The 25,598-nt window shown below is 39.3% G+C and overlaps 3 protein-coding genes across 3 annotated transcripts in view; 2 read left to right on the plus strand and 1 right to left on the minus strand.

Annotated features, from left to right (window-relative positions):
- The first annotated feature begins 556 nt into the window (after positions 1-556).
- On the plus strand, positions 557-9,675 carry slc3a1 (solute carrier family 3 member 1). The gene is made up of 10 exons (XM_034681869.1): positions 557-1,197; positions 2,325-2,504; positions 2,609-2,754; positions 2,954-3,079; positions 3,331-3,450; positions 5,598-5,722; positions 6,129-6,330; positions 7,413-7,595; positions 8,927-9,052; positions 9,136-9,675. The coding sequence occupies exons 1-10, from the start codon at positions 777-779 to the stop codon at positions 9,565-9,567; spliced, it is 2,061 nt and encodes a 686-aa protein (XP_034537760.1). The 5' UTR covers positions 557-776; the 3' UTR covers positions 9,568-9,675.
- On the minus strand, positions 8,145-18,920 carry prepl (prolyl endopeptidase like). Its single transcript, XM_034681868.1, has 15 exons — positions 18,522-18,920; positions 16,532-16,660; positions 16,349-16,415; positions 15,938-16,112; positions 15,737-15,825; positions 15,510-15,636; positions 15,219-15,435; positions 14,767-14,958; positions 14,296-14,508; positions 13,867-14,042; positions 13,530-13,746; positions 13,117-13,266; positions 12,127-12,253; positions 11,170-11,258; positions 8,145-9,877 (listed from the first exon to the last, which is right to left on the minus strand). Exons 1-15 carry the CDS (start codon positions 18,651-18,653, stop codon positions 9,800-9,802), a joined length of 2,178 nt encoding a protein of 725 aa, XP_034537759.1. The 5' UTR covers positions 18,654-18,920; the 3' UTR covers positions 8,145-9,799.
- Positions 18,921-18,958: 38 nt separating this feature from the next.
- The window catches only part of camkmt (calmodulin-lysine N-methyltransferase), a 124,141-nt gene continuing 117,501 nt past the window's right edge, over positions 18,959-25,598 (plus strand). Inside the window, exons 1-4 of the mRNA XM_034681870.1 lie at positions 18,959-19,035; positions 19,183-19,357; positions 21,027-21,205; positions 22,101-22,165. Of these exons, the coding sequence (XP_034537761.1) occupies positions 19,196-19,357; positions 21,027-21,205; positions 22,101-22,165 (406 nt within the window). The 5' untranslated portion in view covers positions 18,959-19,035; positions 19,183-19,195. The remainder of the gene's footprint in view (positions 19,036-19,182; positions 19,358-21,026; positions 21,206-22,100; positions 22,166-25,598) is intronic.

The following is a 25,598-nucleotide window of genomic DNA, read 5'->3' on the forward strand; positions in this document are numbered from 1 at the left end:
TTGAGATAACGTTTGTTGTGATTTGGCGCTATACAAATAAAGATTGATTAATTGATTGATTGAGTGATTGATTAAAACATTAAAAGCATTGGAAACATTCAGACAAGCACAAAAGAGCACAATTAAATGACAAATATGATAAAACAGAAAAGAAAAGGAAAATTAGAATTAGAATTATATTAAAAGTACATTTAAAATTTGCATTTAAAGCAAGTTAAAATAAGCTAAGATAGGAAGGCAGTGGCAAATGAAAAAGTCTTAGTTTTTGATTTAAAAGAAGTGAGAGAATTTGAACTTAGTTCAGTTAGCTAATTGAGTATGTTACATTCCACTGCTGATTTTTTTTGCACTGTATGTGCTCCATTCTGGATAAAGGGTAGGATATTGTTGATTCTGGGTCATTATGGGAAATAAAAGTCATGCACTTTTGCTTATGTAGTGTTTCATATTAATAACTTATTGTAATCTCAGAGTATTACTTTAGCTACTTTTACTCAAGTAAAAGGAATGAGTTCTCCTTCCGACTTTCCCAGTCTGCACTGCAAGACGAATGTTAATCTCCAGGCTTTCCCATCCAACTCTCCGGTTTCCCACATTCCTCGAGTGGCCCTGCTGTATGTGTGTGAGATAAACACAAGAGAAGTGTGTGTGTACTCTGACCCTCCAAGACCAGTTCAAGAACTTAATGCTGGCTCAGTGACTCAGTCAGTCTTGCTGGGGAAGAGAGCTGAACACAGATTGTTGTAAGGGTTTCTTCTGTAGCTTCCTAAAACAGAATGAGTTTTAAAAACCGCAAAGGAAGTTTCGAACTCGGGGAATGTACCAGGAACCCGAACTTTCAGGATGCGGAAGATGGTGAGTCTCAGGCGGACAACATGAACTCCGTGGCCGGGGAGAAGAAGGAATCCTCCGCGGTGAAGCTGGAGACGCCTGAGGAGGAGTACACGCAGATAAAACCGTACGCAGGAATGCCCAAAGAGGTGCTGCTGCTGTACTCCACGAAGGCCCGGTACAGAGTGCCCCGGGAGATCCTGTTCTGGCTGACGCTGGCCTGTACGCTGGCTCTGGTGGCGCTCACCATCACAGTGATCGCACTGTCGCCGGGCTGTTTGACCTGGTGGCAGGCCTCCCCGGTGTACCAGGTGTACCCGCGGTCGTTTAAAGACTCAGATGGAGATGGAGTAGGGGACCTCAAAGGTAAGAAGACCCTGTACCCTATTTGATCTGACAAAGATCCTAGGGATTTTTCTCAACCACAAGTTTGGGAGCTATCAGAGCTGGACCTAACCATCTTGGTGCCCTAGACAAGATTTTAACTGGTGCCCCTGGTATTGTAACCAACTCCACCAACAATCATATCACATGTACACTGAAAGACAACTGACATCCAGCTTTATGTTTCACACGTTTTCTTATTTTAAAAGAACATTAATAAAATGGTAACAACACTGATATTCAGCAGGAAAAAAATGATACAATTTCAAAATGCATAATGTAATAGTGGTAGAATTTATTCAGTCATTATAGACAACGATCATTTTCACAGTGAAGACACTTTCAACAAAGCAACAGTAATGTATTAAGTGATGACTGAAAAGGCAGAAGCAACATTCTTATTTAAGCCTAGCCTATATTTTCTATCTAATTCAGCTATCAGCTTCCAAAGTGTAAAGAAAACAACAACAACAAAAACAAAAACAAGTAAATCATGAACATTTATAATCTTCAACAGCTTTGGAAACCATTTTTTAAAAACCAAAAGGGAATCTCAAGCTTTTAAATGTATACTGGCATCAGTCCTCAATTTAACCCCAAATTTTATTAGATGAAATAATGTTCTTTTTCCTATTATCTTCTAGGCGCCCCTAGCATTTGCCTATACTGCCTATGCCACAGGTCGGCCCTGACTTTGATTACAATTCTTTTTAAACTGCAAAAAAGTATTTCCAAGCCATCATAAACAGCACATGAAACTGACCGATACAAAAAGAAAAGATAGTTTAAAGTTATTAAAATATAGCTTAATCAAATAAGACAGAGACTTAGGTTTAAGGTTGAGATTATCTGTTTGTGAATTGAAAACCTTGCAAATTGAATAGAGAAATTATTACTCTCTATATATATTTTTTTAAACTTTTAAAAATACTTAAGTATTCAAAGTACTACAACTACAAAATAATCTCAAAATGTATTTTCACAATGCATGAGAGCAGTCAAGAGTGTACTTTCTGCTACATTATGTTTATTTTATTTATGTAACATTTACCTTTCTTAAACTTGCACGCTACAGATTTCTGATGTTGTGTTGTCTCTGGTATTTTCAGGCATTCTCCAGCAGCTGGATCACTTCCAGTACTTGAACATCAAGTCAGTCTGGATCAGTCCTTTCTATCGCTCTCCTATGAAGGACTTTGGCTATGATGTGGAAGATTTCCGTGCCATTGACCCGCTCTTTGGAACAATGAAAGACTTTGAGGATCTGCTAGCTGAAATGCACAACAAAGGTATGAACTTTCAAAATGTACAGGTTTGGTGGCTGTTTTTTGTTTTTGTTGTTGTTGTTGTTTGTGTATGTCTTGGCTTATCTTAATCTCTCTGTTTCTGCCAGGTCTGAGGCTGATCATGGATTTCATTCCCAATCATACCAGTGACCGTCACCGCTGGTTCAACCTGAGCCGAACTAGAGATCCTCAGTACAGTGATTACTATGTCTGGGCTGACTGCAATGCAACCGGACCAAAGCCTAACAACTGGGTTGGTACTTAACTGGAATTTGTTTGGAAGTGTGGCACTGACTTTCATGGCACTGTCACTGATGCATTTCATTATATTTGTGTCTTAATTGGCTATTTGGGAGGTGAAACAGTTTTCTCCCATCATGACATTTGAACTTTCTAGTTGTCAATACTTCTCACTCTTCTTGTCCTTGTTTTCCCTTCTCTTTTTCTCTTAGGTGAGTATTTTTGGGAACTCATCATGGACTTACGATGAAGTTCGAGGACAATGCTACCTGCACCAGTTTCTCAAGGAGCAACCAGACCTGAACTTCAGAAACCCTAATGTCAACAAAGAGATAATAGTAGGTTCACATGACCACACACTGTTTATCGGTATTCTCCCTTTCTTTTATGTCTCCTCTAATCTCCTGCTGTTAATGAGCTATCCAGTCTTCTTATCTGTTGACAAATTAACTTAAAGAGTTAACTCGGCTTCGTCCGGCACAAAGTACAACAGAAGGGGAAGATTGTGCCAGACCTTTGAATGGAGGGCTTGTTCCACTGAGCATGAAAAACAATAATGCTATTACTTTATTTTTATTTTTAACTTTAGGACATTATTCACTTCTGGCTGGAAAAGGGGGTGGATGGCTTCCGGATGGATGCAGTGAAGCACATCCTGGAAGCTGCGCACTTGAGGGATGAACCCCAGGTGGACCCCAACAGACCACCGGTTAGTGTTACCCCAACATATGTCATAACAACCCACCTCACTTTGTATTGTATATATTAATGCTCCATATTGACTTAACTTTGCAGACAAAAATGATAAGATCTATCTGATATGACTAAAATGGATCTGCAATGAATGGCCGAGTTGATGTAACAAACTCATTTAACCTCATGTGAGGCTTAGCCTCAGGTCCAGTTAAATTTAAAGTCAGTGACATGCATGATTTTGTTGTAGTTACAATTCTGGACAAAAAGATTGGTTAATCAAAAGAAAATCAAAGGCCATCTTGTAAGGTCATTAACTAGTCTTTTTCAAGCAGCAATGTCAAACATTTGCTGGTTCCAGTTCCTTTGGTTTCTGATCATTTCAGTTGAGTGAGCAATTGACTTGTTGGGATGCGGACTGTTGGTTGGATGAAAGAAGCAATAAGAAGATGTAATCTCTCAAGTTATATTTTTGGGCCTTTTTGCCTTTAATGGATAGGAAAGCTGACGAGGGACAGGAAATGAGAAGAGTGGGGGAAGACATGCAGCAAATTGTCGAGGCTGAGGGTCGGACCTGTGTCCGCTGCAAAGAGGATTATAGCCTTTGTATATGGAGTGCATGATTAGGCCGCTAGGCCAATGGCGCTACAGAGGACGCCACTTTTGACTCTGGGAAATTATGATGCACATTTTTTACAATATTTTTTACATTCAGTAGATTTAACAAAGACTTACTTAATCATAAAAGTATTCTGCTGATAAATTGATATGAAAATAATAGCTGCAGACCTTCAGTTTTTAAGAGGGACAGTCACCACTTTGTGATAATGTCCCAAAAGACTAAAAGATCAATTACCACATTGGTTCCAGGTCAATACTGTTAAATAAATAAATAAATTAATTAAGATTCAATTTATTTCCGCTTTTATCAGATATCAAAGACACTGCGATGTTTAGCTAAAATGACAATGAAACTGTAAAACAGTTGACTGAAGGTCTGTTCTTACTAGCAAAGTATTTACAGATTATTATTTACCTTTTGTTGTTGTGTAACACACAAACTACTTTTGTGACAGCTCCAACTAAGTCTCTTCGGCTTTGTGATCATCTCTTTTTTCAGTTCAGTTGACAATCTCTTCTATAACACCTAGTGTTGAATATACAGTCATTACATGAGGTGTGAGGCCAGTAGTAAATCATTTGTTCTGGACTTTCTCGTGTAGCTGGTTTAACAAACAAATTAACACCTGAGTGACAGAGTTTGCCCTGTGCAGGCTGTTTCTTTCACCATTAATCCCTGAGCTTAGAAGTCACCAGGTGTGCTTCCTGTAAAAATACTGTTCATCAAAAGCGAACATTTTTGTTTCTTGAAGCTATGTCTCACATCGAAAAGATAAGAAGCAAGGGGGCATATTTAGATGGATTAGCAAGTCATCAGGATTTACTTACCACTGATGAATAGCTTAAGCACTGTTGACTGAGAGGTTAACACAAACCCAAACTAAACCACTGCTTTCATTCAGCCACAACTCATGCCGAGCTTAATAATGAAGTTTGAACGTAACAGGAGTTTCTGTCAGGCATCACTCATTAACTTTTATGAGACAAAGAGTGTTTACTGGGAATTTTGCTGCAGCCTTGAAAATGACTCAGCCAATCATGAGTAAGCAGATATCTGTGTTATTATTGCAATAGTGGTTTAGGGACAGTTTTGGACCACTTAAAAGCAAGTGGTTAGTACTTGTGGCAGCATGATGACATTGGGGTTAGCACCGCTCACCTGAAGCCACCCATAGCTTGGTCCTTTGTGTACAGTTTGTATCTCATGTGCTTGAGGTTCTTCCACACAGAATTACATACAATTAAGGTCACATCAAAGTCTGTTATTTCTTGGCTTACTCTCTTTTTGTATAAAGTTCTCACCTATTTCCCAACTACGTAGGCTGTGGCCGAACCCTGTGCTTTGGCCTGAGATACAAATTCACAGGCAGGCTCTCTTAACTCCCAGTGTCACTCTCCTAATCCACTATAATGAATGAACTCAAGGTAGAAGCTTTACTATGAATGACCAAATGCTAAACCTGATAGTAACACCTGGCCTGAGGGACACAAGTAGATTACCAGCTCCATGACATTATTGTGTTTGTATTCCTAATACTCCAGGAGTTAGTAACTACAGAGTGGGACCTCTTCCATGACTACACCACCACTCAGCTGGGCCTGCATGACATGCTGAGGGAGTGGAGGGCTGAGATGGACACCTACAGCCGGGAGCCTGGGAGATACAGGTGGGGGGAAGATACCAAAAAGTTCAACTTAACCTAGTTTACATTTTTACCTTCAGTTCAACAGTCCTTTGTAATAATATCATACTTATGACTCTTCTTTCTCTTCTTTATTTTTCATGAATTGATCATTAAGTTAACTTGACATATGACAAAATGTACTCAAAATGTTAGATTATTAGGATTGTGCACCATTAGCATGAAGCCCAGACTCCTACCGGATCATAACATCATTTGTTTACAATTTCCATTTAGTGTGAGATTAGGATGTTTTTTTATGAAATATGAATCATCATATATTCATTTACCACAGCTTGAGTTAAATGAAAAGAAATCCAGGACTATGCTAACAAATTGAGTCTTGCATGTTGATATCTGATAACACATGATATCTTTTACTGCACTCCAGGTTCATGGTGTCTGAGTCATATGACTACCATGAGGTGGACAAGACCATGATGTACTATGGCACCCCACAGGTTAAAGAAAGTGACTTCCCCTTTAACTTTTACCTTTTGGACCTGCCTCAGAACACCAGCGGCTTGTGGGCTCATCATCTGGTCCACCTGTGGATGTCCAACATGCCCAGAGGAAAATGGGCCAACTGGGTGGTGAGTCACCAGAATCAGATTTACATAATTATTTCTTGGCTACTATAAAAGTGTGTTGAAATATACTTTTTTTTAAGATAACTAGAAGACAAATTATAGATTGAAATGCTCCCTTGCTCATCCCTCCCGTTGGGGAAGCGATGGCGGCCTTCAGAGACAAGAAGCTGCTGTGATGCATTAGTATGATCCTCTATTTGTCAAGTTTTCTATCAGAAACTTTTATAAATACAAATTATTTTACGTACTCTCTTCTTCATCTTATAACTTGTGCTTTTTGGGTGACAACTCACTAAAACGCGTATGACAAATAGTAGTTGATCCGTTCTGTCCTACTGCAGAAACGTAGTGATGCAAGACACCAGCCCCCATTGAAAGGGATCCACTCCTTATGCAGGTTTAAAAGGCTAATTCTAAGTTAACAAAGACAATTGATTTTTACATTCAGGTGATTACACAATAAATTAAACATATATTTGAATATTAAACTCCATTTCTACCAATTCTGTTTGGTTAAATGTGACTAATTTCTACACACTGTACCTTTAAGAGATGGTTGTGGTTTTACAAGGCTAACAATGGCTCTTTGAATCATGTAAATACAGAAATGCTTCTGTGTAATAAAGAAAAAAAAGATACCTGAAGGTAAAGGGGTTTACACATTTTCTTGAAATACCATTTCTCAGCTGAATCACATCTTTATGCACACATTTTCATCTAAAAGATGACTAAGCAATGATTCCAGCTTTACCGTTTCTAAGGGATCAGTCACCGTTGAGTAATGGTTTTCTTTTCATAGTGTTTCCAGTATCAGCTTCAATGACCTCTTCACTAAGAGCACATCAGCTTTAGACAAGATATTCCAAACTGCTCTATGATTGTTTCACTATCCATTACTTCACTGTGACCTCTAAAAGCCAGTGTTTATCCACCTCAGCTGGTCTCAAACTATCTCTTACTTTATCATTCTGTTGTTTATCCCTCACTTTTTAACTTCAGTTTTCTCGATCCATTTCACCTCGCTTTTTTTTTTATCTCACTCATCTCTCCTTCTCTTGTCGTTTTCTTTACTCCACTTTTACCAGGTTGGGAACCATGACAGGCCTCGAATTGCCTCCAGTGCTGGTCTTAAGTATAGCCGTGTCATCAACATGCTGCTGCTGACCCTTCCAGGCACACCCACCACCTATTATGGAGAGGAGATCGGCATGGAGAACATTAATGTCACAGACAGTGAAGTCCAGGACCCTGCTGGCAAATACAATTCTGTGAGTGGTTAAGAAACCATTTAAACACTGGCTTTTACATCACTGCAAAGTGGAGCAATTAGAAAGAAATGAAGCTCAAACTGCATTTGTCAGTCTGGGATTTCATTTATTTCGTACACATTCTTTAAAATTAGCACGCCTTGTCCTAGGTTTGGGTCCATACTAAAAAAACGACTTGTTAGAAGAGATTACAAGGTCACAAATACTGAACATTGTAGTGTTATCATCTCTAACTGTTCACAAAATGCAGCCCAGAATAAAAGCCGAAAATTACGGCGCTGTTCGACCAGAAGTACCAGGAACTTTTAGTTCCAGGAACTTCTCTTCTAGGAACTTCATTGGTCCTGTGGCCCACTGTTTTCTGCATTTCCACTGCGGCCTGAGGTCCTCATCAGGGATGGTTATTCAAATCAAGCCAGTGATGTATGGAGAAGTAATAAAAGTAATTATATTACACCACCAGACCAGTACAAGGCCATAAAAAAAGATGATTGCATTGTCATGTGCGTCACCACCGTTAGCCTGTTAGCATGGAGGAGATTCAAATTGTGCTGTTTTTGATCATGTTTTATTGCATTGCAGATGGATTCATTGAATCAACACGTAGTAGGAAACAAGCGCTAGTGACAAAGCAGGTTCAAAACACCTTAAATGCTCGACTCAAAGCAAGAAGACATTTTTAAAACAATGGCAGAGATCAACGGGTGTTTCAGTTTAAAAAGCGACCCTGTTGACTGGCGACTTTCAGCCAGATGCATCCCTTGCGCCACAAAGTCCCTGGACCTCTTGAAATTACTACCGCCGGAGCAGGGACCTATGGAGTAGAGCAGGGGATAGATCAAGTACCCCAGAATTAAATTTAGACCTTTGTTCCTCAAAAGGTTCCTAGTTCCTGGGGAAAGTTCCTGTTGTTGAAAAGCACCTTTAAATGACCTCCTCTTTATTTCAATTTCATAAGAACGGAACAATTTAACCACCATCAAAGAAGAATATATTGCAGATTTTTTAGTATTTTACACTACATTTATTCAATCATTGGGTACCATAAAAAAGTATCCATATCAAAATATGTTCTTAAACATCTGTTGTTTAACTGTACATTAGCAGGGGTAGTGTTGTAGTCAAGTCACAAAACCTTGAGTTTGATTCCCCAAAGAAGAACCCAAGTTGAGTAGGAGTTGACGTCTCACTATCCGAGTTTGAGACCTAGCAGAGTACCAATTATCTGAGTCCGAGTCCAATTTGAGTTCTAAGTCAAGTCGGACCCAAGTACTACAACACTGATCAGAAGTATTCAAAGTGCCATAATTATTTCTGTCCTTTAACTGCAGAGTCTCAGTCGGGACCCCCAGCGATCTCCGATGCAGTGGAGTGATGAATTGAATGCAGGCTTTAACACTAAAGCCAATGTCACCTGGTTGCCTGTACATCCTGACTACGAAACTGTCAATGTGGAGGTACAAAATTCTTAATCTCCAGACAAACAGCTTGCTCAGTCTTACTTATTTAATGTATCCCTTTGCCAATCTTTCTCCTCCAGGTTCAGAAGACTGAGGAAGGTTCTGTTTTGGCTCAGTACCGCTTCCTGAACATGCTGCGTCAGGCAGAGCTCCCTCTTCACCGCGGTTGGTTCTGCTATGTCCATGCTGATGAAAATGTCTTCTCTTATATCAGAGAGCTGGATGGGGTTGACAGAGCGTTCCTTATGGTGCTTAACTTTGGGAAAGAATCTGTAACCACAGATTTCTCCTCTGTTAGAGAGTTACCAGGCCAGCTGGAGGTGTTGATGAGCACAAACCACATCAAAGACGGCACAGTAATGCAAAAGTCTCGTATCCTGACAGAGGCAGGAGAGGGTTTGTTGATTCAGTACTCCACACACACTCGGTTCAATCCGAACCACCCTGGAGAGTGCTATGTCTCGGAGAAGGCCTGCTACCTGAGCGTCATGGATATACTTTATAAGTGCTAATACAAGTCAACAGTCACACAGTTTCAATGTAAACATGAGATTCTTCTTTGGTGTTTCTTTTTTTAGGAAATCTTAGGAATCATACATTAAAAAGGCTCAGACATTTCACTGTTATTGTCAACTTCTTTTCCAACCCTATCATAACTAGTTTTGCACCATCTTACTCGCCGTAGCTCCAGTGGCAGATGTTTAGGTCATCATGGTTTGATTCCAGGCTGGCTTCTGATGGCCTCTATCTCTTTCTCTTGCGAGGAAACCGAGGTAGCTCCAGTCCCAGCTCTGTGTATAGAAAAGCCAGCTTGAGGGCCTCCTGTGTGGGGAATATAATAGAATATAATAGAATATAATAGAATACAATACAATAGAATACAATACAATAGAATACAATACAATAGAATGTACTTTATTATCCCTAAGGGAAATTCAGTTGTTTGGCTGATAAAATTATAAAAATCAAATAAAAACAAGTAATTCAGGTGTCTGTCAGCTCATCTCCCATTGGTTAGAGAGTTATGAAGCCTAATGGCTGCAGGTATGAATGATTTTCTACATCTCTCAGTCCTGCAGCGCAGAGAGATGAGCCGTCCACTGCTGTTGTTTCTCTGGTCTACAAAGAAGTTGTGAAGTGGATGATCTGTGTAATTTAGAATGGCCTCTAGCTTCTTCTGTGTGCATCTCCTCACCACGGACCCCAGTGAGTCCAACCTGGTTCCAATCACACTGCCAATCTCTTTTCACTAGTTTGTCCAAGTAGTCACTACACACTACTTTGTGTCCAATAGACACAAAGGATAGAATTGTCAGCCTTTACTTATCAAGTCCACAGACAAAACCCTTATCAATGTTTGGAATCTATGTAAGGATTTAGGCTGTATTAAAGAGTGTTGCTTTAAGTTTCTTTATCTCAAAACATGGAAATTAGAATAAGGGCATCTCTCCACATATTAAACAGCTATTGGATTAAACTTCTCTCTCTTTGTAATTTGAGTAAATTGGCATTTAATCTGATGACAGCTCTGTCTATTTAACCTCATGAGGCAGAAAACCCGGAACTAAAAGGTTCCTGTGCCCCCATTGTTGTCTGCGTTTCGACGCGGACTGAAGTCCCGGGTAGATTGAGCAAATCAGGCCAGTGACGTATGGAGAAAAAAAGTTATATTAAATAATATTTTGAAATCTTAATAAAAAACTAAACTAGTTTGCATTCCCAGGAACTCCCTCTGTGTTTCAACAACTGTGTAAACTCCACAAACACCGTAACGTTCAACCGAAAGTCCCAGGACCTTTGAAAAGTACTACCCCCCAAGGAGGGGCTTTTTTAAGGGGGGAGATTATTACTTTCTGGGGTAAAGTTCCTGCGGTCTAAAAACGCCTAAAATGAGCTATTCGAGTCCCAGGACCTTTGAAAAGTACTACCCCCCCAGCAGGGGCTTTTTTAAGGGGGGAGATTATTACTTTCTGGGGTAAAGTTCCTGCAGTCTAAAAACGCCTAAAATGAGCTATACGAGCCTGTTGCTTTACTTGAGGGTGTATTTGGAGGCACACGTCTAACAGTTGGACTCCAAGTCTCTTTATGACCCTTTATTGCGATAAATGCACTACCTCTTCCAGCATCAGTGAAAAGTCTTCTGGTCCATGATGATTGGCCCCGGGCTGAATATTTAGGACTATGTTTGGGGCTGGTTCACATCCTAAAAGAAAGATGGAGACAGACAAACAAAGGCAAATGTCTCTTATCTTACTGTACATTCATTTTCTCTGCTCTCAATTCTGTCCAGTTGTCCAAAACCATCTCATTTATTGTGACTCAGTCTTTGCTCTCCTCTCATTCATTTGTTCTCCCATCTGATATTTCCCCCCCCTCTTCTCAATCCCCCTTCATTTTTATCCTCCCCCTGTCTCTGTGGTGCGGGCTGTTTCACAAGTGCGGTCTTGACCTTGACAGCTCCCAGTCTGTGGTGTCTAATCTCTCGCTCTGATACACTATCTCTTTACCATGCTAATGGGCCTGCCTGGCCGCCCGCATGTGTCTATGCCATCAGCACTTTATCAAAGACTCTGGAGAACAGAGAGAGACAGATTAGGGAGACATATACACACATACACAGACACTTAAGCTTCCTTGTGCATGTGTCTATGAACAACAGAAAAAAGTGAGAGAGGCTGAAAGAGAGAGATAATGTGTGCTGCAGAGAGAGAGAGAGAGGGTGTAAAGAGGAGTAGCACCAATGCAGTGAAGACAGATTATAAGTGAGAGGGAGAAAGAGACTGTCTAAGGGGAAATGAGAGCAATTAGCTGACACTTACACAGAAACACACGCTATAGCACAAGGTGACCTAAGCCATACCTTAGACGTAAACCTAAAATGCTGTTAGCAGTATCCCCAGACAGACAGACACAAGTTTGCTGCTTCTCCAGAGAGACACATCCACATTAATACTAAAATACACCTTAAAAATTGTGCAACAAGACAAGTTTGCACATCTGCATACATCTTCAAGATCAACAAGTGATTAAGCTATGTGGGAGTATTTGTGAGAGTGCATGTGTAAACGTACCTGACTTTGGCTTCACAGTACAGTGTGTTTGAATAGCACTCCTCACTTGCTCTGTGTATTTGAGGACACCTGCCAGAGGAACCCTGGCATCATCTCTGTAGGCCGTCAGCAGAATAGATGGGTAGCACTTGTTTACAGGATCACAGAAACACACAGATGGTTCGTCTTTAGTGGTTTCATCATGGTTTTTAAGTAGATGAATTACATGTTAAGGGTCTTCCGTGTCCCCTTAATTAAATTATCAAAGGCTTTGGCCAACTGGATGGAAGTAAATGAGAAAAGCCTCTAGAGTTTTCAGACCGATATCCTTTTTTAAATCTTTTTTAGAGAAACTGGATAAAAAGACATGACAGCCCATTGCTGATAGTGAATTTCATTAGAATGTCAGCCAAGTTGACACACATGAAAAAGGACAGGCTAAAATGCATGCCCCATTAAATTACAATGCAAACTTTCACAGAATGTGGCAACCTGGCAGAAAGAAATAACACGCGCCAGTGCTATCAGATGGAGAAGACAACAGCAAAAAGTCTTCAGCTCCTGTTTCTACAATTCTACAATTTCATTTAGCAGACGCTTTTGTCCAAAACGACAAAGCAATAATCTAGTGTAATCAATGATCTAGTGCCAGAAGAAGTGCCAGGGTTTTTTTTTGTTTATCTATTTTTTTTATAAAAAGATAATGTAGCAACAGCTAATCACAACAAATAATTAAAGACAACAATATCGTTCAACATTCAACAGCATTCAATATTCAGTGCTAAAGATTCAATAAGAGCTGGGTTTTAGACCTTCTGATTCATTCTACCCCTGAGGACAAAGAGGAGAAGGGTCGGGTTAAGTACCTAAGTGTTCCCTGAACAGTTTAGTCTTCAGAAATCTCTTAAAAGAAGAAAGGGACTCTACGGATCGTAAGGAGTTAGGTAATTCATTCCACCAGTTGGTAACAACAGTGGAGAAGAGTCTAGCTAGAACTCTTTCTTTCAATACCTGAGGAGTAATGTTGCAGAGGGGACAGTAGGAGGAGATGATGAGTCTGTGGTTTAGGTTTCTGATTGGGTCCCCCCATTCTTCTATATCCTCAAAAGTTAGAGGCAGACTGGGATCCTCCATGCTTCCTAACACATCCAGGAAGGGAGCCTGAACACATGGAAAGAGATTGCAATTGGTGTTTGCTTATGGTGTTTGTGTTTTAAGATGTCTCTATTATTGAGGCATGTCTTTAGTGAGTACAGAGACATGTCTTTATGTAAAAGTTTGCAAAGACTGGCTCTTTTAAAGTTCCCCTGAGGGACACACAGGAGAAGTCATCAGTAAACTTCATCTTTAGAAACAGAATAACACTGAAGGCTACTGACTGAAAGACGAGACTAAACAAATCTCTTATATTTTATCATCTTAACCTGCAGAGTGACAGCCCGCATCATGTAGGGGTGTCTGTTGCACAGTGCTCCAACTGCCACAGCCCCTGCACTGCAGGCTGTCAGAGCTGTGAGGGAGGGACAGGAGACTCCTACAGAGAAAAGGTGATGGAGACAGGCTTCAAGATCCTCCACTGATCTCTGCTTCCCCTCCACACGAGCTTTTCTATGACAGGAGAGACCCTGCTCTCCTCCACCTCTGGAAAGTGTCAGGTAAAGAACACAGATTATTTAAAAGCACAGCTCTAAATTCCATATATTTTACAGCTGCGGAGTCTGTATGGTTAGTTTTAGAACACCTGAAGAGTTGATGCATTACCTGATGTGGCAGTAAGCCAGAGCCCAGCCTTGCTCCAGCAGCAGGTGTTTCTCTGGGCAGAACTCCATGTTGAGATCTCTGCCATACGCTCCGTAAACATGGACCAGTAGTGGAGCTTGCTTTAAACCCTGCACATGTCCTGAATGCAACAGTGTCACAGGCACAGGTGTACCATCCTTCAGAGAAGAGGAGAGGAGACTGGTCAGTGTTATATAGTGTTGAATGGTATCATGAAGTAAGCTCTGCAAACCATCATCCCCCTGCTATATGTTTAGTGTATAAGAGGAGATGTATGTAGAGGTGAATGTCAGAGTGTGTACCATTAAGATCTTTCTCAGTGGACCCTTCAGTCTTGTATAAAAATACTTCCCTTCCTGCTTTTTACAGCTACAACTGTGTGCATGCGTCTCACATTTCAGGCATTCTCACCTGGCTGCAGGCCTCTAGGCGTGTGGTGGTGTAATTGTTCTGGTTCTGTGGAGGAGATCTATCTTTGGTGGCACATAATAGCAGGCTGTCCTCTGGGTTTAGACTGTAGGGCACAGGGGGGCAGACCGGAGATGAAATCAGGAACTGGAACACTGCGCGTTGGTCTGCCATACTGGGGTTCTTTGTTGTGATGGCACAGGCCCAAGAGGGGAGCTTGAATGAGTTGAAATAGAAAACAGAAGACATTAATAAGTAAAAGTAAGATATAAGGACAGGGTTGATGTGGCTTAGTATATATTTCATGTGGACGTTTGTTTCTGTGTGGCATATTCACTTGAAAATATAAATCACTCTCTGGCACAATGAGAGCTGAACAGTATAAAACCATGTGACGTGACTGGTGGTGTGTCACGTGTTATGGCACAACTAGCCAGGGAGTTAGCAAAGGAAAAAGCTGTTTGTCACACTGACCTGTACGGTGTATCCTTCCTTAGGATGGTTCAGCGGGACCACAATCAAGATGAATTCCTTAGCTGGTGTTCTTGCAACCAAAACACAGTGGTCTCCCACCACGTCCATGTCTTTCAAAACAGTGCCAGAGCCAGGGGCAAACAAAGGCACCCAGGAGGCCATAGATGGTTCTGAGAGAGGAGCCTGCACCACCTATAAAAGGAGACAGACAGACATACAAGGAGTAACTTCAGAGCAGTATGCTGGACAGATTAAAGGTTGACAAGTTTATAAAACACTTCATATTTTGTATGTTTTGAAGTTTTCAGGATTAGCAGGAATCAACAGTACATAGTGTGAACAGATAACACATGTAATGCCCTGAACACTGTTTCCAGGATGCAGAGTATTTCTGAGAGATCTCTGCAGTCTCTATATAGTTTGTTTTTAAATATATTTTGAACAAAATGTACCTGATATTCCTGTCCATGTCCTGTATTAGCCAGTATAATCAGCTGCCTTCGCCAGTGCTCCACATGGTACAGAAGGTCCTGCTGGCGTGGCTGAACCAGAACAGGCTCTAAATGGGGTGTAGCTGTGTCAATTAGTCGCACCTCTGAACTGGTCCTGCTGTTGCAATTGATGCTCAAAATCTCCCGGTCTCTGGAAAGAGCGACCTCCACAAACACACTGTAGAGGTTTTCATTGATTAGAAATGTTCTGTGAGCAGCAGAGAAATCCTAATGTCACACTGCTACACTTACTCAGGATGCGTTTCCTCATACACAGACGTTATCCTGCTTCTATTAGAGGTCAGGTCCAGACGAAACACTTTGCTGCAGCGTAGACCCACGAGAGTTGTGTAAAACAGGACCTCGTCGGATGCCCATTCTTCACCCCCACAGACAAAGACAAGCCAAGGAACTCTCTTAGTCGGTGAACTATTGTTACTTACTAATTCATTTTTGTGTGCACAACATGTAGGACATACCAAATGTGAAAACTTTGTCTGTCGTGAACACAACATGTGGAGGATCTGGAGCAGGGGAATTACTTTCTCCAAGGGCTACAACTACACACCTGGTTTTCAGAAACAAGCATCCATTTATCAAATCAGTGGCTGGAGCAGTTTTAAATAAGACATTTATAAGCAAAGCAACACAATTCTATGTGATTTAAAATCTGTTCTCACCTGAGCTCTTCTCTCTGATCAGCTTTAAATGTAGCAGCAAGATTCTTCTCCTGCGGGGACACACGTATTCTCTGGATGATCCACTGATACCTCTCTTTACTTTCTTCATTATAAAGTCTCATCTTCTGCTCCTGTTCAGAAACTTGCCCCAGATTCAGCACCTGCTCTGGCTCACCTACATTTGAAGAAAGAAAACTAAGTTGTTCAGAAAGTTGGAAGGCTGCTTTTTCTCCCAAAGGATGAAGTTAAAGTTATAGATGGAGAAGTAAGAATAGAGTTACGCATCAAAAAAAGACTACTGCAGATGATTAAGTGTCTGTAGATTTACTCCTGTCTTTGTAAAATCTCAGGTATCTGTTCCCAGGTTATCTGGCTTGTTAACATCATGCTGCATTAAGTTGTTCTACATACTGGTTCTGATGTCCATTCTGTAGATGCCTTCGCCTTCAACAAAATACACATGATGACGTCCGTAGATCTGTTTCAAAGGAAACCACAGTTAACACTCCCGAGTTTCTAGGAATTGAATCAATGGCTTAGGTTAGAAAAGGCTGTCCAAATGTAATTGACATATCCTCATACTATGTGTCTTACCACTGAGTGATCAGGGAGGTCTGAGAACCTGTGGTATATTGCATTTAGTCTCCTGTTGAAATACTTCTGGAAGTCTTTGTACCTCTCCAGTCCAGGGCTGAGTTGATTGACCGAAGAATTGAAGGTGTCCTGAAATAAAATTGACTTGATAAATCATGGAGATACTGCTATATTTTTGGTAAGAATCAGTGGGTCACCCACTGAACCTCTGAATAGGCTAAATACAGTTTGTAAAACATCTGATATATTGGTATAAACAGTGGTGGACAGTAACAGAGGAAGTTTACTTTAGTACTGTACTTAGGAACATTTTTTGAGTATCTGTACTTTACTTGAGTATTATTTTTTGGGGGGGAACTTATTACTTTTACTCCACTACATTCAGAAGATAATTATTGTACTTTGTTTTACTCCACTACGTTTCTATCAATGCTCTAGTTACTCACTACTTTTGCTTTGAAGTCAGCTCATGAATTTCCTTCTCTTTTCTGAAATCTGATCCTAAGACAGTAAAATGTGTTTGTGTAGTTCTATTTGTCTCAGTGGTTTAGTCATACCTGTATATCGTGCATCTCCACGGTTGAACGTGGAGCAAACACAGAGCAAATTTCACTCAGATCAGGCAGTTAATTTATAGGTGGTAATGATGGCTATAATTCTCCACCTGAGCACCCATGTCCATATCTTCAGCCCGTGTTAGAGGCTTTTGAAATGAAGAATGATACGCATCGTCTGAAATGTTCTCCCTGTTTCCCACTCTGCCCAAACATACAAACATTCACAGTCCAACCTGAGAAAGTGTGTTGAGCTACATAACATTTGTTTCATTCCAGATGAACATTTCAAACTAAGTTGTCTGTGTAGTAACATAGTTGCTGTTTTTATTCCATGGTATAGTTTTTAGAAATTTCAAGTTAAGTTTTCCAAATAAACATAATGTAAAAGAATGTCCTCCTATGTATTCTTGACTTCATTTATGTATTGTGAAAATACAAAGTTTTGAGATATTTTAAAAAGTACTTTGAATACTTCAGCATTTCTAAAAGAAAGTACTTCAGTACTTTAACTCAAGTAATAATCTGACAGAACAACTTTCATTTGTATTGGAGTAATATTCGACCAGAAGGATTTAACTTAAGTAATGAAGCTGTGTACTTTGTCCACCACTGGGTATAAAGCTGTGCAGGCACTTTTTTGTTCACTACCATATGAGAAATAAAACTGCAGTAATTGAAGATTATGTTAGCCATAAAATATATGACATTTCCCATGGACAGAAATAGAATCAGAATCAGCTTTATTGGCCAGGTATGCTTGAACACACAAGGAATTTGACTTGGTAAGCTGTGCTCTCTTTGTACAAAGGCATAAGAATAAGACATACAAATACAAATAAAAATATAAATATAATAATTATAACAACATCAACTATAAACACAAAAAGAACAACAAGTAGGCATTACTAATATGTACAGGCTAAAATAATAATATGACTAAAATGTTCTTCAGGCATATTTGAGGGAACCCATGACACCTAAGTCAGCCCCAACCAAAGGTGTCTCTTGCCTGTATTTGTGGCTCTGTCAGCTAAAGGTTTTGTTTGCCTCGTGAAAGGACACCGGTTTTAAATAATGCATTACATTATCGACAAGGTGGCCAAACAGCCCCATTAGGTTTTACTAAGCATAGAATCAGAATCAAAATCAGAATTAGAAATAACTTAAATCACAATGTATCTCAAGAATAAAAAGAATTTTACTCTGGTATGTTTGCGTACTCCCTGTACAAACATAAATAGACAGACACTAAAAATCAAGTACTAATAAAAAATATGTAAACTTTATATATACAAGTACAAAAGGCACGAGTGCAATAAAAGAAACAATAGACAGCATGATAATGTGCAATAGTGCAAGGATGAAGGTGGCTCTAGGGCCAGTGAAGTAGCACATTACAGCCTTTTATTTACAGTCTATGATTGCAGCCTTACCGATGTGAAACAGCGTTGGGAAGGAACAACAATTCGTGTCATCCGTCTGTAAATGGCAAACTCCCAATGTCGTACCCGAGATGGTGAAATGAGACGAGCAGATGAAATTAACAGCAACGATATAATGGCCATTGCTAAGATTCAACAGCTACATGAATGTTGTGTTAGCTGGTATGTTGTTATGACTCAACATGTCTCTGTTATCACATGCTGGCTGCAGCTGTAAACATTTCCATGTTTCATGTAATAAATAAGCATCTTATTTTAACCTCGTCAGTCGTAATTTACACAGTTTTAAACATTTGCAGGAAAATGCTATACACGTGCATGATTTCCTAAACAGAGCCGGCTCTGGATGACGTAGTGTGCACCTCCAGACTCAAGTAATCGAACTCCGAAACACACTGCGGTCACTGTGGCTTTAAATCGAGCGTACATTTTTCGATAATCTACTGTTATGCCTTAAACGCCAAGAGTGTACGGAAGTAGCATGCATCCATTGTGGGAGTAACAGGTGATAACGTAGAGGCTGGAGTCATGATGATTTTTGCGTTGGTGTAGTTTACTCTAAAAGCTGTATTTTTATATGACACAATCACCACCTATAACTGTGATAACCTACCGTCGGTGAGTTCGTTTACAGATTTATTTACGCCTACAGCTTCGAAGATAAAATGGAGAGGGACTGCAACGATACTGCAGAGAAAATCGAGTCGAATTCGCCTTTGACAGAAAATATTAATGAAGACACCTGCAGGGATGATTCCCATACATCTCGGACTGGGACCTGTGGGACTCCTGATGTCGCAAAAGCAAGGTGGACACTACTGAGACAGGTAGTGAACGCCTCTCTAGAGAGCACAGACCTCCTTAAGGCAGTACACATTCTTACGTAGCCTGCTCAAAATGTGTAGTAGGCTAAAATGTTTAATCAGAAATGGAGTTTGGATCTTATCTCCTTATTTACTTTTGTGCATAGCCTTTACACTGCTTGGCATTACCTGCATCCAAATGGACTTGAAGCACATTGTTACTCTTACTGTTCTTGTTTCCTCTTGTCTAGATATTTGCTTGTGTTGTTCTTGTTCTCGGATGTACGTCGCTTTGGATAAAAGCGTCTGCCAAATAACATTGTAACATTGTAACATCTCGGTCAGAGTCATTGCGCATCCTCACTGTATGAAAAAGGATGACTGCAGTAGTATGTAGGAGTCAGTCTCTCCTCAATTTTGGCTACAGAGTTATAGTTTATACAGCTGTGATACTAGTGTTTAATTATTGAATGTCATGCCATTATAGTTTCTGTAATCCAGCAGTTATGACATTTCTTTTGATATATATCCGAAATCTATTACTTTAGGAGTCTAATTGTTTAGCAATATTGATTCATTAGTTTTTTAAATCTGTTTTGACAGAGCTCATTCACCTTTCTCAAGTAATTTTGTCGATGAGGTATTTCATGAAAATGTACTGCTTTCATCTTAACAGTGACTTTGTCGAGAGTTTGAAAACTCTTGAACTATCTTGTCTCTGGCCAAAGTCTGTCAGGCTTTGTGTGCACACCCTGCGCGCACACACAGCAGCTGTTAGAGTAGAGCCTTCACTTTTTCCCATAGATGGGCATTACACAGACATTACACTCTGCTGAAGCAAAAGCTCCCTGCTGTGGGGCCACATTTCATTTATGCTTTAATAATAATAATAATAATAATACATTTTATTTATAAAAGCGCTTTTAAAAGGTTCTCCAAGCGCTTTCCTTCTGATGCTCAAGGATAGATAGATAGATAGATAGATAGATAGATAGATAGATAGATAGATAGATAGATAGATTGAAAGTCTTTGTTTTATTCATTTTTGGTGCCATGTGTTTGTGACAATTTTGTTTTTGTTTCCATTATTTGTAGTTTAATGCTACTCATCGTTTATTTGCACAGAAACTTAGTTTATTTTTCATTTTCATTCTTGATTTTTATAATTGGCTGCTATTGCATCTTTGTTTTATGGATAATGTGTGATTTTAAATAATTGTTTTTCTTGTTTTTGTTTTGTTGTGTTTATCCCAGGAAGACTAGCAACCACAATGTGGAAGCTAATGGGGATCCTAATACATAAATAAATGAATAAATAAATAGATAGATAGATAGAGTTACAACATCAAAGACTTAACTTTTGGTAAAATTGTGTAACATGAGAGAAGTTATGGTATTCTTATCTACTTATAATATTGTACTGTTTTAATTAAAGCAAAAACAGGTCTCATAAAAATGTTGAAAAATGTAGTTGTATAAAAATAAATAAATGAAATAGTTGTTGAAAATGGTGGCAATTTATAGCCCTCTTGAATTATGTCTTATCTTTTGGACTGAAACCTAGCTCTGCTTAAAGAGTGAACATAACTGATTGTTTCAACAAGACTTTTCAGCCAATGAGAAGATGTTCTGGTTAAGGACTGTGCTTCCTTTTGCAAACTGAATTATGTTAATGTTCTTCCATCACTCACAGGTGCTCCGTCAGAAGCAAATGGACAGTCCAGAGGTCAAACAGGTGTCAGTTCGCAGATTTGCCTCATTTGACCTTTTCAGCAGGAAAAATACACCAACACAAGACTCCAGTGATACCTCAGATGACCAGTGGGTGGAGTACAGAAGTGTCCACTTTCCTGAGTACAGTGCCTTTCTCAGGTACATACACTTGAATCTATCCACATGAAGCTCTAGTTACACACAGGAACATATAAGAGCAGTGTAACCACACAAGGTACCATTTATTGATATGACCAAACATTTTAATCTACATGACCCTCCTGAATTCCAGTTGTGGTCAATCAAATATATATTTATCTATTCTTCTCTTTACATCAGACTAATTGTTTAAAAGGCTGTATTGAACAAGTTTTACATTTGCACAGTGTAATGCTGCTTTTAACATCAATGCTAAAAAAAGCATAGAGGATGGCAATCTCTAGGTAACTAGAGGCTAGAGTTTGTTGTGAAAACAGTAGGTAAATGTCTTTAAATAAAGCAACAGCAATGTTATTTAAATATCTTTTAGATTTAATCTTGATGCTTACAAAATTAAGCTTTCATCAAAAGTTTGAAAGAACTGTGAAATAACATAAGATGTCTTAAATCTGGGCAAAAATCCTGTAAAATAATCTAATAGCATGTTAAAATTAAAAAGAGTTAGTATTGATTCACTTTTTTTTTTTTTATCTCTGAAGAATTTAAATGAGCCAAACACTTCTGTGAGGAAGTTATGTAAACTTAAGAAACTTAAAAATTAAACAGTTTTAAAAAGGCTCCCTTTTATTATCGGGGATAATATATTATATATATTATATTATAATAACATAATATAATATAATATAATATAATATAATATAATATAATATAATATAAAAATAGTTTAATATAATAATAAATGTAATTCATAATAAAATGAAATAAAATAAAATATAATATAAAATAATATTACATGATATAATATGATATAATACAATTTAATTTGATTAACTTACTTTAATTTACTATAATTTGATGTTATATAATTGAATGTAGACAATTCTGTGTGTTTCAGAGATAACCTGGGTCCTCTTAGAGTTAATGAAGTGCTCAACAGTTTTGACAACACCGGTAATGTCTGTAAGTACGTCCTTTCTTTTCTTCTACTGGAAAGCATTGTATCTATGATACGTTTGTGTGTGGGTCTGCATATGTGATTATGTTTGTTTCAGTTTGAAGTTGGTTTCACCTGTACTTTTCCCTGGCTTTTATCCTGGCACACTCACACACACATTGGCTTTGTGTTAGCCTCATGCTGTGTGCTGTTAGTGTTTGATTGACGGTTTGATGGAGGTGGTCTGATTCCATCTCTCAGAATGGGGGTATTTCTCCTGTGTGGCTTCTGCAGTGGTTTATCATGTACTCATTCTTCCCAACTACCTTCAAATGTCCTCTGGAAGCAAAGTGGGCAGCAGTCTTCTTATTGCTTCAGTCGACAGTGATGAGTGGTTTGGGAGAAAGGAAAGAGCATGACTCAAGCAGGGATGTGCACATGCTCTATGATATGAAGTGGAATAGTATCACCTGAAACACAAGCGCCTTGACTTCACCTTCATGCTCAGAAGTTTTTCCAAGGAATTTAGATTGACTCAGATATTTTTTTTAAAACAAAGATTTATTGATTTTTCATTGAAAAAAAGACAATATATATATTTTCCCCACTTCATGATTCCTTCAAGTAAAATAGAAGAAGAACATAATGACCAATAATGAAATAAGAAAACACAACGACAATGATAGCAACCACAACTGCAAAAACCAAAACCCTAGCAACCTTCACAAAAACAACAAACAACCAACAACCAACATCCAACAACCATCAACAACAATTAACCGCAACAACATGAGAACAACAGCACAACTACAAAACCACAACAACCATCACAAACAACCACTAACAACAAAAAATCTGATATTTGATGAGAAAAGTGAACTACTTTTCTATATTTTTTGCCAAACATTCTTGATTTTGGTTGATAAGTGACCTGTGTATGATTTAACACATGTTGTTGAATTTGACAGATATTCTTTTTTGGTCATGCCATGCATCATTCAGACACAGATCATAGGAAAAACAACATATATTATATCATAAAAATATTTGGATAATGGGTTAACTGATTTTCCTCTTATACAATAGGTTATATATAAGCCGTATTAAGTCCTTATGCCTCTTTTTGTGCAGCTCTCTATTCAAAAGAATGTGATGGGCTATGGACTAAGGTCAGGGGCCAGTGTTAACCAGCCAGATGGCTCCCCAGGAGTCAGGATCAGAGGTGAAGGTCATGACTGGAGGCTACCTCATTGCACACAGGGATCTGACTATATGAGTCCTGACAGAGCTCAGTAGCAGCTTTCATAATCGGCCAGAATGGATAATCCCTTTTATCTACAAGTAGACAATAGGATCAATACTTTTCTTATTTGGAGGGACAAAGAAGAAGATATGTTTTTACCTTTTGGCACTCAAGCTTTCAAAGTGCATTTTGTTGTTCACAGATACATCATTTTCTCTATTCTTCTCTTTCATCTTGTTAAGTATGCATAACCAGCATAAAAATTTCCTCCCTGAAACTACTGATATCCCTTTTTCAATCTACTCCGATCCCCCTTTTCTCCTCCTCCCTCCCTCCACACCTCCATCGCTCTCTCCTCCCCAGCTGGAGTCGTGCTCGGCCAGATGGGTAACTGAGTTCCTGACTCTGCCGGTGGATTAGCACAGCCAGAGATGAGAGCATATAGGAGGGGAGAGGAGAAAAGGGGGAGATGGTGGGTGGGCATGCCAGAGGTGCAGTGTGTGTGTGTGTGTGAGTGTGTGAGAGTGTGAGAGAGAGAGAGAGAGAGAGAGAGAGAGAGAGAGAGAGAGAGAGAGAGAGAGAGAGAGAGAGAGAGAGAGAGAGAGAGAGAGAGAGAGAGAGAGAGAGAGAGAGAGAGAGAGAGAGAGAGAGAGAGAGAGAGAGAGAGAGAGAGAGAGAGAGAGAGAGAGAGAGAGAGAGAGAGAGAGAGAGAGAGAAGCCACTAGCAATGGGACCTCGTTCCTCAGACAATGAGCCAGCCATCTCCCTCCTGTTCTCCATCCCATGTTTGGGACTAGTAATGCGTGAGATCAATTAGGATTGGTTGAGAGGAGGATCTGAAAGGCGCAGAGGTGACCCTGTCAGAACTCTGGGGTATATTTTTAGGGGGTGGGAGTCAGCAAAAAAAAAAAAAAAAAAAAAATCTAAACACACAAACACATACACACACATATCTGCTCATGTGTGCTCCTCACAAAGATACACAGCCACACACCAAACTACACACACTTGCTAATAAGCACATATTCAGCTCACCCAGCATCACACCCTTTCCTCAGTTCCTGCTATCTTGATAATCCTCCACCCCTGAGGTGTGGACAAGCCCAAATCCTAGGGGTCCTTGTCCCCCTGAATAGCAGGCTAAAAAGCCCTGCCGGATTAGCCCACCGCCTCCAAAATGTGTGGACTCAGCTTAAAATTGCTACCCCCTCTCAGCGTGACCCTCTCTGCCTGCTATTGTGTTTGTCCCTCCGCTGTGCGCGTATGTGAACAATATGTTGTTTCTTAAGGTGACTATAAGCTGGAGTCAATGGTTTCATTTCAACACCAGAAGTGCAGCAAGCACTCTTAATGAAGATGTTTGAGGATACAGAGTGTGTATCTGGGAGATCATGTCACTGAGCAGACTCACACAATAAGTCTTTTTTAATATCTGGCATAATAGGACACTTTGCCTGTATTTTGTAAGGATTCTATCTCTTTTGAAGTACAGCCCAAATGAAAAATGCTATCAATTGATGGGGGATGTTGTTATTATTTGCAGCCCATTACCCATTCTGTATATCATTCCACATTGTAAAAAAAAAGGAATGCACTTGTAGGAAAATACTTAAATAAGCACAAAGAAATAAAAGATAAACAGTAAAGCTGGTAAAACGAAAGAGGCTGGGTCCAAACTAAATGTATACTAACTTGTCTTGCTGTTTTGGGTCCCTGATTTGTATGTCTATATGTATAAAACCTCAGTGGGTGAGAGAGGATCAAATTATACTTAATATAACCCTGAGTGACATTGTACTTCATAATGACAGAGGAGGGAAAATTTGGTGAATTATATTATATAGAAAACCCACATAGAAAAGTTATATATATAAAAACCTTTTTGAATTGTATTGTGATGTATTGATTTGGTAAGGTAAATGATTGTTGTTTATTTTGTCTTTTTATCAGCATGTTAGCTACGCTTTGTTTTGTTGGTGTTTCAGAAAGGGAAATTACGACTTTGACAGTCCATGACAAAATATCTCAAGAGCATAGAGAAATAGTTTTTGTATAAATTCCTATGACATTATTAAATTTAAGTCCTTGGAGGTCCACTGCATTTCATATATATCAAATTTTAGATATACACCTGGGGTTGCCTGGTGTTGCATAAAAGACACATCCATCATTTAGGTGACCACTCACTGTTTGCATTTGATAAGATATCGATGCAT

This window comes from Notolabrus celidotus, chromosome 4, assembly GCF_009762535.1.
Source record: "Notolabrus celidotus isolate fNotCel1 chromosome 4, fNotCel1.pri, whole genome shotgun sequence".
Lineage (NCBI taxonomy): Eukaryota > Metazoa > Chordata > Actinopteri > Labriformes > Labridae > Notolabrus > Notolabrus celidotus.